This window comes from Neomonachus schauinslandi, chromosome 2 (assembly GCF_002201575.2).
Source record: "Neomonachus schauinslandi chromosome 2, ASM220157v2, whole genome shotgun sequence".
NCBI classification, from domain to species: Eukaryota; Metazoa; Chordata; class Mammalia; order Carnivora; family Phocidae; genus Neomonachus; species Neomonachus schauinslandi.
Window position 1 is genome coordinate 80,323,879 of NC_058404.1, and position 16,924 is coordinate 80,340,802.

A 16,924-nucleotide genomic window follows, 5' to 3' on the forward strand; every position below is an offset into this window, starting at 1 on the left:
GAGAGCTTAGTTCATGGGTTGGCATTAAATAGAGCTTCCATTAATTGATCAGAAAAGTGCTTGTTGTCCATCACTAGGAGGTATTGAAAAAGCCCACTTTAAAGGAAATTTTAGTAGTTAATTTCTGTGCTGCCATAACTCTGATCCCATTGATATTGTGTTATAGCCATTATGATGTCTAGCCTAATACTGTGAGCAGATACTCTGGTACTTATTTTTGTATTCTCAGGCTTAGCATAATACATTAATAAATTTGTGTTGAATAAATGAATAGTTAAAGGAGCATTTATTTTATTCCTCTTGGCAGGACATAGGAAACCCAAAAGATAGGAACAATTAAACTTCAGGGATATTGAGAAATTGGCATTTTAAAAAAGATATAATGTCAAGTAGTATGGAATATTTTAAATAGGTTTTATTCAGCTTCATAGAAATTTATAAGTGCTTAATAAGCTATTAATAAATAAACAATATGTATTTTCAATTTAATAGTTGATAATCTGAATACAATTTAGATCTGTCTCAATCTGAATACAATTTTCAATTTAATAGTTGATAATCTGAATTACAGCCACAGTTTGTTCCTGAGTATTCAGTATTAATATAACAAGTAAGTCTAGGTAGATTTTTCCTGGTATTATCCTCACTTTCTTTCAATCTTCAGTCAGACATTGAGCCCCTAATATGTACATAGCATTAAGGTTTGCCTAAAGGTTAAAGAGAGCCTCTAAAAGGTTTGTTGTACTTAATACAGCATTTATTGTATGCTTTTTTCTGATAAACTTATAATCAGTGCAAAACCCTTGACAATCAAGGAAAATCACAAAGAAAAAAAATCCATAACCCTATTACCCCAGTATAACCACTATTCGTGTTTTGGTTTATGCCCTTTTATATTATGTATTTATAAATATCTGTTAAAAATAATATGTAATGTGAAAAAAAATAATATGTAAAATAGTGTGGGTATAATAGAGAGGGTACAAGGAATGTCTGGGGATGAGTTCTATAATAGGCTTTGCCACTAGCCAATAAGACCTTGGGAAAGATCCTTTTATCTCTCTAGAGTTCTATTTCTTCACTTATAAAGGGATTGTCATAGTATCTAAGGGTCCTTACCAGTTGAAAATTCTGATTTCATTGAAATTGAACACCTTTGAAGACTGAGATTTCAGGAGGATGAAATTGCAAGTGTTCGATTCAAAGTCTATATTCATCTCAATTATGAGGCAGGTCTAAAAATCTTGAATTGGTATAAATATTTCCTGCTAACATCATTAGGTTTTGTTAGTATGAAGCAGTTATACTTAAAGTAACAAATTTCTCTTGGAGCAAGAATCACAGTCTCAATTGGTAAATGTACTTGAGCTAATAAATACGTTTTTAGGAAAGTGTTAAAGTAATCCTCATTAGCCTTTAAGTGTGCTACCAGAAATAAGAAATGCAGGATCACCACTATTTTAAGTATGTGGTATTTTATCAAAAAAGCATACCAAGAAGAAAATCAAAGTAGCTCTGTTACTTGATTCTTTTTGCACCTAAAGAAAATTGATTTTGTCTTCCCTCCTCTGTGCCACGCATGTGATGAAAATGGTGGGTTGCTCTGTGAGAACTATTGCATATTACACAGCAAAGCTTTAAAAATGTTAAAAGGTGTCTGTTTTGTCTTAGAAGGGTCAGTTTTCATATTAAACAATTTTTGTTGGACAGTTAAGGTGTCCTTTTCCTTTTACCATTTTGTAGAAGGATTTTTTTTGTATGCATTTTAACGGTTATTTAAGAGTCCCCATGTGCTTAGAAAGGAATCTGAATATATGTGCCTTTTTTCCAAAGCCTCAGCACAATGTAGGTTCTTCCATCAATATCATCAAATGACTGGGAGCTGTAGTTGGAACAATATGTAAAAATACAGCTTGTGAAAGATTTCCTTTATTAACTGTCATCATCCGCAGAATATATGTTCAAATAAACGTTGTGTAATAACTAAATTTGAGATTAATAGGCCCCTTAAGAAACAGCGAAGTCATTCAGAATAGTCAGTGAAAAATAGGCTGTAAGACTGTAACACGCACATATTGTCCTGCTTACATGCTCTCTCTGGTGTCATTCCCATTTATCACTGTCGGCGGGCTCTGTTCTCATTAAAACACTCTTGCACAAAAGCAACTTAATTTTCTTAAGAGGAGAGGACACCTGATTCAATTTAGTACCCAGAAACGGTAACTTGAATATATTTTTTCCTGGCCTGAATTGAGATGAATAGTTACAAACAAGAATAGCCACCCCCCATTCACCTCAAGATTAAGTATATTAAATAATTTTTTCCACTGGTAGCAAGAAATGAACCTGTAGAAGCAGGCAAGAAATGAAGCTGACTCTGAGAAAAGCAGCTGGATGTATTGGCTGGCAACTTGCATCTATATGCACTTCTCTTCAGTCCTGTAATGTTTTTAAAAGAAAGAATTAAAGTGGCCGTTAAGATGGTGAATTTTAACGGTTCATGTTCTAAAAGTGTTAAAAGGTGTCTGTTTTGTCTGTCTTTCTTTAAATTGGGGAATGCCTGGTAGTAGTTCTTTAGTCTTCGTTTGGATTTATTTGTTGACAAAAAATATTCAGCGAAGATTGTAAAATAATATTCTACTTTTTAGTCACTGCTGCTTAAAAAGTGCAGTAACATAAATAGTGGAATAAAATGAAGAGTGCCCCTTTCATGTTGAGCATGGTATATAAACTCACATTTTAAATGATGTCCCATATATTTACTTTTCTGTGGTAAGCTTCAATAATATTTAAATATTTAATATAGAAATGCATAACTTTTATTTGTTACTAGATTTATACAGTGAAAATTGTGGTAATTAAGTAGTTAGTATTAAAATGCCCTAGCAACTAAGGTGCTTCTCAGAAAGGCAATTATAATTGGCCTTTAAAGCAAATGGAATAAACTTCCCTAACTCTTTTTTTTTTTTTGACATTTCTGTAGCACTTCACAAAATACCATATACATGTAAAAAGAAAATATTTTGTGTTTCTGTATTTAATAGAAGACCAAGGACTGGAATTCGATCTTTGATGTCTTTATGTTTTTTCAAACTGAACCTGTGCTTGGAAAGGAAATAAATAAATATTAAATAAAAATTTAAATTTAAGTAAAAATTTAAATAAAAGTTAAAATATTAAAAATATTATATTCTCATTGTGAATCAAAGGCTGAAGTGAAATAAATTCACAAGTTGAGGAACTTTTCCAGGGTAAGACAATGCAGCTTTGATTCATCACTAATAGTCAGTTTTTTTCCCCTTTTTTTTATTTTTTCAATAATGTGTTATCCTGTATGCAATCGGAACAAGAGATTATGCTAAGTCAAACTTAATATGCCTATTCAACCATATCTTAGAGGAAGCATTTTTTTATTTATCTAACCTGCCTGATTAACCCTTTATTATTTTCTGCCTTATTTAGGAACGTGATTGTATCAGGCTTCAAGTAATAGAAAATCAGAGTAAAAGTAACTTAAACAAGCAGAGACTTATTTTCTCATATACCAAGATGCCTGGAGGTGGGGGTTGCTGGCATTTGTTCTGTGGCTCAATGATATTAGAGTGGCTGTCTCTGTACTGCTATTGGCCTTTCTCTTCTGGATGCCAGAGAGCTTTCACTGTTCTAGGCAGGAGGAAGGAAGAAGGGCAGTGGCAGACACTAACCTCCCTAACCCCCACCACGAAGGGTGTATCAATTTGTATCTCATAGGCCAGAACTTTGTTGCATGGCAACCCTAGCTTTTCCCTTTTCAAAAAACTGTTTCCTTTTTGGAAGGCATAAAGCTAGTCTCATTTTTTTTCTAGAAGTTTTCAAGTTTTGCCTTGCAACTCTAGATGTTTAATTCAACTAGTATTTTCTTTTAAGATTTATTTATTTATTTTTAAAGAGAGAGAGGGGGGTGGGGAGGAGGGGCACAGGGAGGGAGAGAGAGAATCTCAAGCAGACTCCCCATTGTAGACTCCCCGAGGTGGGCGCCATCCCAGGAGCCTGAGATCATGACCTGAGCCGAAATCAAGAGTCAGATGCTTAACCAGGCACCCCTCTAGAATTTTCTTTCTTACTGTATTATGAAATACTCAATTTCTCCTCCTTTCCTAACTGCTTTATAATGGTGCTATCATCATATACAGCTTTTTTGCATTTGTAATTTTTTATTGTAAACTTCTGTTCAGTAGGGGCTGTTTTATCCGGGAATCCACTGTGTTCCGGATTGTTGAAGTGACCCCAAAGAAAAGTTTTGCATTTGCCTCTTTTAGGGCCTCACGGGTTCTGTTGGTCTTTGATTCGTTTTGTCTTTTTTTTTTTTTTTTTATTTGAGAGAGAGAGAATGAGAGACAGAGAGCATGAGAGGGAGGAGGGTCAGAGGGAGAAGCAGACTCCCTGCCGAGCAGGGAGCCCGATGCGGGACTCGATCCCGGGACTCCAGGATCATGACCTGAGCCGAAGGCAGTCGCTTAACCAACTGAGCCACCCAGGCGCCCTTGTCTTTTGTTTTCTTGATTTAGTCATTAGTTTGGGATTCTCGAATCACATCCATAGTGTCAGTTCAGTCCTGTGCCCACCCTTGATGCAGTCGACCTTATGTTACTTTCTTGATTTTGTCAGTCAGGTTTTCTAGGTGCCCTTATGTGGGGGGGGCAGCCCTTCTAGGGTTCTGCTCTGCTTGCTGCAGGTGGCTCAGCCCCAGGTGGCTCCTCTGCCGGCCGAAGCTGGGCTTGCTGCTTCTGGGGCACAGGGCCCAAGTCTGTTGTCCGGGAGTGTGCAGCACTGTCCCCCCCGCTTTCCCACCCTGGCTTTGCCGAGCTTCTCTGTGTCTAGTACCTGGCTTTTCTTGTTTTCTTTTAGCTCAACTTTACATTTAAAATGTTGTGTTGTTATTTTAATCTCTTTATGGAGTGGCGTGAATTTGAAGATGATGCACATGGAATGCCATCTTCTCCTCTCTCCTTTGACAGCGTCCCTGGCAGATCTCATGGTTTTCTGGTCACTTTTAGTTGCAAAAATAGTCATATATTTAATAATTAGGATTAACTTTTTGGTATTTAATTCAGGGCAGTCTAGCTTAAAACCCTAAATTCCCTTCTTTCCCAACTCAGGCCTAACTTGTGTTTTTAATTTCTTTTTAAAGGTTTATTTATTTTTGAGAGGGAGAGGTGGGGCGGAGAGGAGCAGAGGGAGAGGGAGAGAGAGAGAATCTTAAGCAGGCTCCACAACCAGTGCGGAGTCTGATGCGGTGCTTGATTCCATGACCCTGCGATCATGACCTGAGCCGAAACCAAGAGCCTGACACTCAACTGACTATGCCAGCCAGGCTTCCCTAACCTGTATATTTAAAACACAGAACATTACACTTTTTTTTCTTAATGCATGTACACACATATGATGAAAATATAAAAATAGGATAGGCAGGACCAGTGGCGAAGAGGACATGGTCTGTTTCACTTTTTTTTTTTTTTTTAACCTTCTCACCCTCCCTACTTCCCTCCTCTTTAGAGTCAGGGTGAATATAACAAGTGCATTACAGGGTGGGAGACCGTCTTACCTTTTTGGTGCTAATGTAATCCAACCCTCAGTGCCCTGTGTCATGGCGAACACCCACAAGCTATATCTCTTTGCTGGACAGGTTAGGGGAGCAAATTGTTCAGAGTATACTTCCAGTCCCTGCCCCAAGCATATTCCCCTCAGCCTCTTATTGCTGGGGACTCTTTGCCCTGGAATGCTGTTGTTTTGGTTCCTTCAAAAGGAATTAAGTATGATGGCAGTCCTCTGAGGCATATACCTGGCCGATATGGAATTGACAGACCTCGCCCCATCACAGAACTGAAGTATACTTTGTCCAGTTGTTTAGTCGCTCTTTGTCCTGCCTCTGTGGTCTGTGCTAGGCGACCTCCCCATCTTTGCTGTTTCTAGTCCTGAAGCAAGTGCCTGTTTCCGGTTCATTACATAGCCTTCTTCTCCCCCCACCCCAATTCTAGGGAATTTACCGTGATGTTTCTGAGAAGTCTCACACAGAGTGCGCTCTGCTCCTCTGGCAGTCTAGTGAGGGCTTTCTCCCCTCAGTAAGCATCCAGCACAGGGCCGCAGTGCCATTCTTGCTTCCTTGCAATTTCTCCTCTGCCCACTGTTGGTTCTTTTGTATCTATTGCCCCCATCCTCAACTGGAGACGGGTGGTGGGCAGGTCAGCTTTCTCCTCTAAAGGAGAGGGAAAAGTCCAAAGACCTTCTACTCCTGGAAATTTCCTTTTATCAATCCTTTCTGGAATTTCTAGTCTTTTCCTATATAGCCTGCATGTGAAATGGTCCCTGGCCTAATTTTCATGTTCGTTTGTTTGTTTGTTTGTTTGTAAGTACTGTATGGCTATGTCTGGTATCTTACTTTAGGAATAGTGGGGTACTTGCCACATACTCTCCTCAGTTTGGAGCATTATTAGAAATTCTGAGATAACCATAAATGTCCCACTTTAACATTTGGGTAAAATTTCTGATTTTGTTGAGTGGGGAAGCAGGGTATGCAACAGTGGAAACTGGAAGTTTCATCAATTATCTTGTAATAGATCATTAACACCCAATGTGAACAATGGATTTTATTTCTTTATTTAGTGGGCTGATGATGATGGAAGGAAAAAGAAGGGTGTTGGACCAGCATTATGAAAATTTTAGATATAGTGTCATAAGAGGAGACTTAGGTAGGACTCAGCAGTGTTCATATATTTGAAGTGCAATCATTTCAAAAAAGGGCTACGTATTTGTGTAACTCCAGAGCATGGAACACAGTTCAGGCACAGCTGTAACAAAAGATAAAGGTTTCAGGCTTACTGTCAGGTAGAACTTCATAACATTTAAAGGCATATGGCAATGGCAGAGCTTGCTTTTATGAGTTAGAGAAGGTTTTTTTTTTTTAATTTACCTTTTTGTTTCAAATAACTTCAAGTAGGTTATAAAGAAATTAATGTGTTCTTGAGCTTGCTCAGTTTTCCAAAATGATTTACTAAAGACATGCTGTACAACATATAAGGAAACATTAACAAAATACCATATATTGGGTAAAATTGGGCAGATACTTAAAGCAATATATTATCTTAAAATGTGTAATATAAAGAAAGTCAATCTACTTAGTATTAGAAAAAACCCTCAATAATGAACTTTTTTCAATTAGCCTTGATCTAATTATACATCAGATGTGATTACACCGAGGTATATGCTTTACGGATGGGATTCCTGAGTTAATAATGAAAACATTGCTGTGCAGGGCATTTAGTTAGCATAAGTATTCATGCATTTGTTGTTTGACTCAGTAATATTTATTGAGGTTCTACTACAAGCCAGCTGCTGTTCTAGGCACTGAGGACATGATCTTGGACAAGTTAGGCAACATTCTTGTCGTAATGGAGCATTATAGACAGAGAATGGGTAATTAAGTTGTTTCTAGCAAAAACAATAATAACAAACAAAATGCTACATTTAAAAATCAGTGGACTCTCTCAGGTATGGCTTCTAGAAGGCAAGAGAGAGGAAACATCCTGAGAAAGTCTGGTTGTATAACCTGAAGGGTCCCACCTTAGAGCAAATTGTCCTGGGTGGCTCATGTTTGATCTCAGTTCATTCTCTATAGCCATGCTTGTTTTATACAAAAATAATGGTGGATTTTGGGTTTATTTTCAAAACCAAATATTCACATGCTACAGAAACTCTTGAAAGATGCCCTCTGTTCATTCTGTAGCTTCTTATGCCCCCAGCATTATGATGTGTGCTCCAGCGGGTGCTCAACCTCCACCTTGTCAACCAACAAGAGAGATCCTGAATATGCCAAGTAGAGATTGAAATCTTAATTTTATTTTGAAGTAAAATGTTTCTTATATTTGTAACACAAAGGGATTCAAAATGCAAACTATAAATGGCTCAACATCTCCCTGCCCAGATGACCTTTGTTGAAATCTAAAAAAGTAACATATTAAAAACAAAAGCCAAACAAAATGGAACAAAATGAAAAATAAAAGTGACCCCCACACAATCCCTTTCAACAAATTTAACCATATTAGGGGTTTTTTTGTGATCCCTTTCAGAAAAGTGGGTTTTTTTAATACTTATCTGGGTCTATATACACGTGTATGTACCTCTTTGCACAATAGGAATGTGATATTGTGATTTATAATAATAAATATATATTTGGTCTTTGTCCCAGTTTCTGGCACAGAGCTCCTAAAACCCTTGGAATTTCCTAAGTGAGGAAAGCTATAAAAATGGTCTTTTGTTATGTTAATTAGGCAACTTTCGGAAAGGCCCCTAGCTCACCTAAGGATGGGGCTGGTTACCAGGGGAACCAACCGGAGATTAAAGGGGTAGAATTTTTAGTCCAACTTCCGTACCTCTGGGGAGGAGAAAGGGCTGGAGATAGAGTTCAGTCACCAATGTCCAATGATTTAATCAATCATAGCTGTTTAATGGAGCCTCTGTAAAACCCCAAAAGGACTGTTTGGGAGAGCTTCTGGGCTGGCAAACATGTGGAGCTGCTGAGAGTGTGTCACACTGGAGAGAGCCTGGAAGCCTGGTGCCCTCTCTCCATACCTTGCCCTGGGCATCTCTTCCATCTGTTCCTGTAGAGCCTTTTCATAATAAAAGTGGTAATCGAGTGAATAAAACTGGTTTCCTCAGTTCTGTGAGCTGCTCTAGCAAATTAATCAAACTCAAGGACAGGGTTGTGGGAACCTCTGAGTTATAGGCAGTCCATTGGAAGCACAGGTGATGACCACCTGGCCTTTGTGGTTGACATCTGCAGTGGGAACAGTCTTGTGGGACAGATCCCTTAAGCTGTGGGATCTGACACTAGTTTCAGGTAGACAGGGTCAGAATTGAGTTGAATTGTAGGACACCCAGCTGCCTGATGGTGTGGGAAAAAACATGGTAAAGGAATTACACACAGTTTCAAAACTTGCTTTTTCACTTTAAGCCAGCTTTCATATTGGTAGATGCAGATCATCCTCTTTTTACCGGCTTCAGAGTATTCCTTGGTAATTCTAGATTTTATTTAACTGACTCTATTGCTACGTAGCAGTAGTAAATTTTAAAACATTATTTAAGCATATTTATGTAACTGAATGTAACTGTATTGTAATAGGGAGGCTATGGGAAGTAAACAAGATATTGTGAAAGAGATGCTCATATTGGGTTGCGACTGAAGTCTTCATCTGCCATTGCTGTTGCTTGCCTGTGGAACCAGGTGTCAGATCCAGCCTTCTGCCAATTCTTGGATTCTGCCAAACACATGGAATAACTTAGGAGGAGAGGAGACTTTGGACATTTCTGGGAATCTTATTTATTACGGCAATTCAGTTAATAAACATGTAGGTGCTTAGGATGAGCTTCATCAGATTCCCCCTCAGAAGACTTTTAATTTCTAGTGGGTCAAGGAGGCATGCAGATAGGTCATTTCAGTAGTGTGACAAGTGCCATGGCAGAGGTATGCTCAGGATGTTGGGCAGCAGGCGTGGGGACACTCAGTCCACTGAGAAGTGTAGATGTATGTGTGTGGGAGGATGTGTGATCGAAAGCTTCTTGGAAGGAGTTGCTAAGATGAGTAGGAATTGCCTAGATAGAGGAAGGGAGAAAGGCATTCCAGGCCAGGGAACAAAGAGGTAATCAACAGCACAATAAGTTTGAGGAATTGCAGGGAGTGTAGTATTGTCAGAATATAAAATTGGAGGCAAGAAATAAGATGGACAGAGACCTGTTCATGGAGGGCCTTGTATAACGTGCTGAGGAGCTGGAAATTCCTCCTTAAGTCTGAAGACATACATACTTTTTATGTATCAATTAAATACTCTCTAAATATTTATCATCACTCTTTGGACCTCTGGACAACATAATTCCCTTATATGCTGCAAAAGCAAAATTAAGTCAACTATTAGCTTAATTATTTGTTACTGTTGAGCCCAAGATCCTTGGTTCAGTGTCTGATACTCTTGAGAGTACCCAGAACCTTAATCAGCCATTTCACAAATGATTGCCAGAGCTCTGCTTGGGAGCACCGAGTGTAGGTGAGTGAGTTCACATTCATCAGCACTGGCAGAAGAACAACTAAGAAGTTGGCCGGCAGCATTCTCAGGTACCTGAGATAGCCTGTCCCTGTCATCACTATGGTTTTATAAAATGCCAGTCCACGTAAAATATGTTGCTTGTGTTTGGGTTAAAAAAAGAGAACGGGGTAGAGTGGGAGAACGGTGATTTGATCTGATGAATAGTAGTTGACTTATTTTGCTTTGATTTCTGAGTCTTTTTATTTCTAACGATCCATGTTTTTTTTAAATGCTAGCCCAAACCGTTAGTTCCCTTGAAAAAGGTTGGTGAAAGGCACCGGGAAGAAATACATTTGGAAGGGAGGAGCTCAAAGGGGAATACCTCATTCCTTTACCAAGAGGAGATCAATCCATTTTAAGCGCAAAATAGGGTTTAGAAATAAAAAGGGTTTGTGGGGAAGGTGTATTTTTTTTTTTTTTTTTTTTGTAGGAAGGAAGGCGGTGTTTCCAGTTGATCTTACCACAACTCATCTAGTTATACAGTTTTACTTATTTTTCTCCACATACAAAACTTTTTCCTGAATCATCCGTAATGGAATTCCAGGAAGATGGGTTAAATATGTTGCTATATTTTACAATTGTCATCTGTAATGTTTTATTTAGCTAAATCTTTTTTTTTTTTTTTTTCCCCACTACTCCCTGTACAACACAGAACACCATATGCCATTGTCCCTGTCAGGAAGCAAAGGTTTCCCTGGTCTGTGCTGTGCCTGTGTTTATGCCACAGAGGAGCTGTGGTCCAGTGCCATCTTTTATTGATAGGGCCAGCAAAGGAGAAATCTAATGAAATTATCAAAGCTTTGAATTAATTATGAACTTGAATAGGAGAGCTAAGCTCTCTGGAGCCAGGGATCTCATTACCCATGCACTCTCATTGCATCCTCTTCTGGAGCAGAAGGCATTTTCAGCTACAGCTCTTAGCCTGGCTTTGGACTTTATTCAAACTTGCTAAACTGACATCCTTTTCTTACTACAACGTGGCTGCTAATCTCCATGATGATTAATTTAATTCTGATGTGGATCTACAGGAGATGTCAATAGGTTTTCTCTACCCCTCCTTTTGCCTTTTATTATTTTTTCTTTCTCTCTCCATTTTTCCCCCATCAAATTGGATGTTAACAAGTTTTTATCCTTTTTGGGTAATGTGAGAAGCTTTCAGGATTCAGGTGTAGCTTCATGGAATATAGTGATTGATTTAAAGTTAAGAACTATATATTACATCTACTATGTATTCCCTGGATACTTAGGTAAGCACAAAGTCAAATATTTCTTCTTTGAATTTTGAACACCAAGTGGAAGTTTTTCTTGCTTGTTTCTACTTTAGAATTGTTGGTATAGCAGTAACTTCCATGGTCTTAGCAGCATTGTTCATATTCTAATGTGTGTTGTATGGGAACAACAGATCTCACTTTGTGGGTGTAGCTCATAAAGCTCCCTGATGCAGAGTGCTTAATGTTTGCTTTACAATTCTGGTTTTTCTTTTCACGGTAAAAAGAAAAAAATTTTTCTGATGAATATAGCCACCTCTTTTTTAAGTCTCGTCACAAAATCAATAACAACAAGGTTTCAATTTACTATTGGTGATGATTCTTTGGTACTGTCATATAGGTTCAAAACATCTCATGGCAAGCCTTTTCTGCTTGCTTTTGAGACCCATTATTTATGAATTCCTAAGCTGCAGCTCATCTATCTTAGTAAAGTACAGGCCACTGGCGATTTTTGTAAGCAGTGACTAACTCAGCTTTATAGAGTCAATGTTTTAAGGTTTTGAATAGTGGGGGTTGGGAGAATGATAGTCTTTGCTTTTCCTTTTTCTATTTACTTTCAGTGAGTTTTTTTCCCCCATTTATTTTCTTTATAGGCAGCTGCAATATTTAATTCAGCCTTTGGAAGTTTTTTGGTAAGTAAACATGGTTTAACTTGTCTATTGTAACTTTGGTTGTGATGTTGTTTGTATGAAAGATTTAGTGAAAATTGGACTTCTTTACCATTTAGTTAAGTATAAAAGTTCTTGAATCTTTTTATGTGCCATTAACCATACCCTGAAAAATCAGTTGATAAATAAAGGAAATGTTCTTTTACAATATAATTTGGAGGCTTGGGGTTTAATATTCCATTTAATGGATTCAAAGAATCAATTAAAACACTGTGTGTCTCCTTATAGAAGTTATGTCAATATATTGATCATTTAATGAGGTCTTTTAGATTATTATTATTTTGTATCATGGGACTGAGGATTTTGAAAAGGAAACATGACCCAGCTGGTCAGAAAGGGAATGCTAATTTACTTGTTGACATGTCATTTATTTTGTACATTTCACTGTCAAAGAAGCTACTGGCATGGATACTTCTGAGAGATCTGTGTGGAAAACATTTAAAATGAGGAAATAATTGAGTGATTTGCAAGAAAATGCAATATTTTTTTGACATGTGAACTATAAATTGTATAAAGGTTAAAAAATAGTTCAGTGTTCATAAGTAGAGCCAATATAATTATAAGGATAATACTATTTTAGCATCTTTGATCATTTTTTAATAATGTAACAAAGACTTGGTTTGTGTTATGAAAGAATGAGAAAGAAACTGAGTTTTCTGTTAGTTGAGTATTTTTATTTATATCCTCCCTAAAACTTTGCCAAATTCCTGAAAATAAATTAGAATATTATATTTTTAGGTACATAATTCATTGACAGGTATGAAGTACAGTGATAATTGAGAATAAAATCAGTGGGGTATAAAATAGTTTATGAATCTAGGCAAATATTAATTATTTCTGTTTAAAATGCTCTTTATGTCACTTACGATTGTATGTATTTGAATGTAGCCAAAGCTTTTAAATGTATTGTTACACTGCGTTAATTCCATGTAGTGCTACACAGCTTTTAAGGTCCCAATGTTATAGACCTTTTAAATGATGTAGCTTCTACAAAATACGTGCTTAGAGTATATCTTATTTTTAAAGAAGTAGTAATGTTATTCCCAATGCTGTATTATTATTGGGTTTTAGAAGAGAGCTAATAGTGTCTATTTAATGAAAATGAGCTCTTGAGCTACTTATTTTAAACTCAGTAATATTTTGTGAAATCGTTTTTTCATTTTGTTATTTTCCATGTGTTGTCACAATTGACAAAATAGTATCTGTAAAATATGATCTTGCTGGAAGCCAGTTTTTTTTAAAATATGGTTTGGAATCCTATACCTCTACTATCAAAACATGGTTTCTAAGCTAGATCTCCTACTCTTTAAAATGTCTACGGTTATTGAGAAAATAAGTTTGAGGCAATTGTCTCAGTAACTGAAGCAAAATGCACTGTCCCTTAGTTGGAGGATAAGCTCGCTAAGTATCGTTTGAATTTTGCACTGATTCTATGAACAGTGAACACATCAAAATATTTGTTCTCCCAGGCCCAATTCTTTGTAAGGTCCAGGGAAGTAAAACTTGTTCTAGGGACCCTTTAGGATTTTTATTATGCTCTTTCGCTTCTAAGAAGTGCATTCTCACTCCTTAGTCTCCTGCTCTTTTTCCTCTTTTCATCTTTTTTTCTGACCTTAACTCAAGTATTAAAAGTATTGATCTCCTACCACCCAGAGGTAGTTTTCTAATAGTGTGGAGGATGCAAGGAATCGAATGTGGGTCCCACTGTGTTGTGGAGATGACACACAGAATAAGAAATACAATGTAAAAGTTAACAAGTCACACAAAAGATGTTACTAGATGACGTATGATTGTCAGATGGCACACAGGTTGATAGGCACTCGATTCAAAAGTCAGACAGAAACAATTTCGCTGAGCTGGGCCTTCAAGCATGGTAGGACTTAGCTAGTAGAAGAGAGGGGAGGGGAACTGGCAGAGATGCAGAAGTATCATTTTCCATTTTTCCTTCCTCTTCTGTTTCCTCCTTTTTCTGTCCCAAAGTTGGAAATTACTGGGAAGGGTTGAGAATGAAAATGATCATTGGAGATGTTTTGTTCCAGGCTTATAAGAAATAGTAATTCTCTTTCTCCCCCACCCCCACCCCCTTCATCATAGTTACAACAAACCTTAGATTATGGACTATGTATGAGTCTGGGCTAAACCAGTTAGAATTAGGTTCAGATTATTGAAGATAAAAAATAATAATTGTGGCATACACAGGATGAAGGTTTATTTTTCTGTATTCTAAAACCTGGAAGGAGGCTACCATGTATGGTGGCTTCATGGTCTCATTGTGGACAGATACGCCTGTCTTTCTTCCATCCTCCACAGCATGTACTTTCCTTCCTCAAGCTTGCCTCAGTGTCCGAGACAGCTGCTGGAGCTCCAGCCAAAAAGATACCTGGACAGTAAAGTCTTTACTTTGGGAAAGCACAGAGGAGCTCTCCTAAAATCTAAGTTTGCTTTCTTTAAATAGCACTCCTGAAATTCCAACAGTATACCTGCAACAATATTGCAGAACTTACTCATACAATCATACTTAGCCAATGGAGAGGGTGGGACATGTGGCAATTTGCTAAGAGCTAAAAATTGGGTTTCTGTTACTAAGAAAGAAGAGAATGGATAGTAAAAGACAGCTGGCACTTTCTGCCTATGGGCAGTGTAGAGCAATTGCCAAGAGTTCAAAAAAAGATTAATCTCAGTGGAATGATATGAGAAGGCTTTAGGGAGAAGTTGGTGTTTGAACTGGGCTTGGGAAAAGGACTTACTTTAGAGGAAGGAAATTCCAAATTATAACCTTCATGCTTTATTTTGTTATTCTTTTAAAAAATTTTTTCACTTAATTTACTTTTTAAAAAAAATTATTTTTTATTTTAATTCCAGTGTAGTTAACATAGAATGTTATATTATTTTCAGGCATACAATATAGTGACTTAGAACTTCCATACATCACCCGGTGCTCATCACAAGTGCCCTCCTTAATCCCCATCACCTATTTCACCCATCCTCCACCCACCTCCCCTCTGGTAACCATCGGTTTGTTCTCTGTAGTTAGGAGTCTGTTTCTTGATTTGTCTCTTTCTCTCTCTCTCTTTGTCCCTTTGCTCGATTGTTTTGTTTCTTCAATTCCACAGATGACTGAAATCATATGGTATTTGTCTTTCTCTGACAGACTTATTTCACTGAGCATAATATTCTCTAGCTCCAGCCATGTCATTGCAAATGGCAAGATTTCATTCTTTTTTATGGCTGAGTAGTATTCCATTGTACATATATACCACCTCTTCTTTATCCATTCATCTATCAGTGGACACTTGGGCTGCTTCCATAATTTGGCTATTATAAATAATGCTACTATAAACATAGGGATGCATGTATCCCTCTGAATTAGTATTTTTGTGTTCTTTGGGTAAATACCCAGTAGTGTGATTACTGAATTGTAGGGTAGTTCTATTTTTAACTTTTTGAGGACCCTCCATACTGTTTTTCAGAGTGGCTGCACCAGTTTTAATTCTCACCAGTAGTGCAAGAGGGTTCCTTTTTGTCCACATCCTCACCAATACTTGTTGTTTCTTATTTTGTTATTCTTAAAGGGTGGTACTTGTTAGAGCATTTTTGGAATTTTCTTTATGAATGGAAAATATTCACTTATTCTTAAAATTTAGGATTAGGGGTAGTAGTATGGTTTCTGGAATCAGACTGGCTTGATTTAAATCCTTACCTGACTGAATTACTAGTCTAATCATATGACCTTCCCTGTATATAAAATGGAGTAGATAGTACCTAAACTATCCATTGTTGTGGTGAGAATTAAATGGGATAATCTGTATAAAATACTTGTGATCTAAGTTTTGTCCAAACTTTGCCATGAATTTTTTTGTGTGGCCATGGACATACATAAAATGAAGAATTGGTTATTTCTGACTAATGATTATTCTCTGGTTATTAGTGACCATTTCTTTTGTATTTACATAATGGAATTTGAGAAGGGTATTTACTTTAGATTACATTAAAACTTTGAATGAAAGCCTTTATTAAAGAATTTTTGAAGAAAGAACTCTGAGGGCATTTTTGTTGATTTTTAGACATCTGGGTATACCAAATAAAATACTGTACATATTTATAGCTGGTTTAATAATGTCCCAGGTCTAATTAAAACACAGTGTTTTTAAGAAGTAGATGTTACAGAGAACTGTGTTGTTGTTTTTTTTAAATGTAGCTAGGCTGGTAATAACCAATGATAGATGAATTCAATTTACATAAATTTCAGACCAAGAGAATATTTTAAAATCATGCCACAGAGGATTGCTTTAAGTTGAGAAGTTAATGTCATTATCTCCTCCTCTCTTTTAAATTGTTCTGTTTACAATAATTGTGGAGCATAATAAGTGTTTTAAGATTTCCCACTTGATGAGATTTTAATAGAATTTGATAGTCACCACTCTGAATAACTAAAATGTTATCAAAATTTATATATATTTTCTTTTTTTTTTTAAGATTTATTCATTTGAGACACAGATACAGAGAGGAAGAGAGAGCATGAGCAGGGAGAGAGGCAGAGGGAGAGGGAGAAGCAGGCTCCCCGCTGAGCCAAGAGCCCGATGTGGGGCTCGATCCCAGGACCCTGAGATCATGACCTGAGCCAAAGGCAGACGCTTAACCATCTGAGCCACCCAGGCGCCTATATATATATTTTCTATGTAAAACCAGGCATTTCAAGTTCAACCATCTCTTGTGTTGCTTCCTCACCAAAAGAAAGATTAAAAAAAAATAGATATTGGCAACTTTTAAAAAAATTCCAATTGAAAAATCCTCTCTTTAGTGTAAAAAGATTTAACTGTGTTGAAAAAAACTTTGATCACAAGTTTTGTTACACTTTTGGCATTTTGGTTTG

General features: G+C 37.0%; 1 protein-coding gene across 3 annotated transcripts in view; it reads left to right on the forward strand.

Annotated features, from left to right (window-relative positions):
* The window catches only part of SLC10A7 (solute carrier family 10 member 7), a 252,547-nt gene that overhangs the window by 66,900 nt on the left and 168,723 nt on the right, over positions 1-16,924 (forward strand). For 2 of the 3 annotated variants that reach the window (XM_021679306.2, XM_044912604.1), the window contains exon 5: positions 11,977-12,015. The exons of the other annotated variant lie outside the window; for it this stretch is intronic. In XM_021679306.2, the coding sequence (XP_021534981.1) occupies positions 11,977-12,015 (39 nt within the window). The remainder of the gene's footprint in view (positions 1-11,976; positions 12,016-16,924) is intronic. 3 annotated transcript variants of the gene reach the window in all.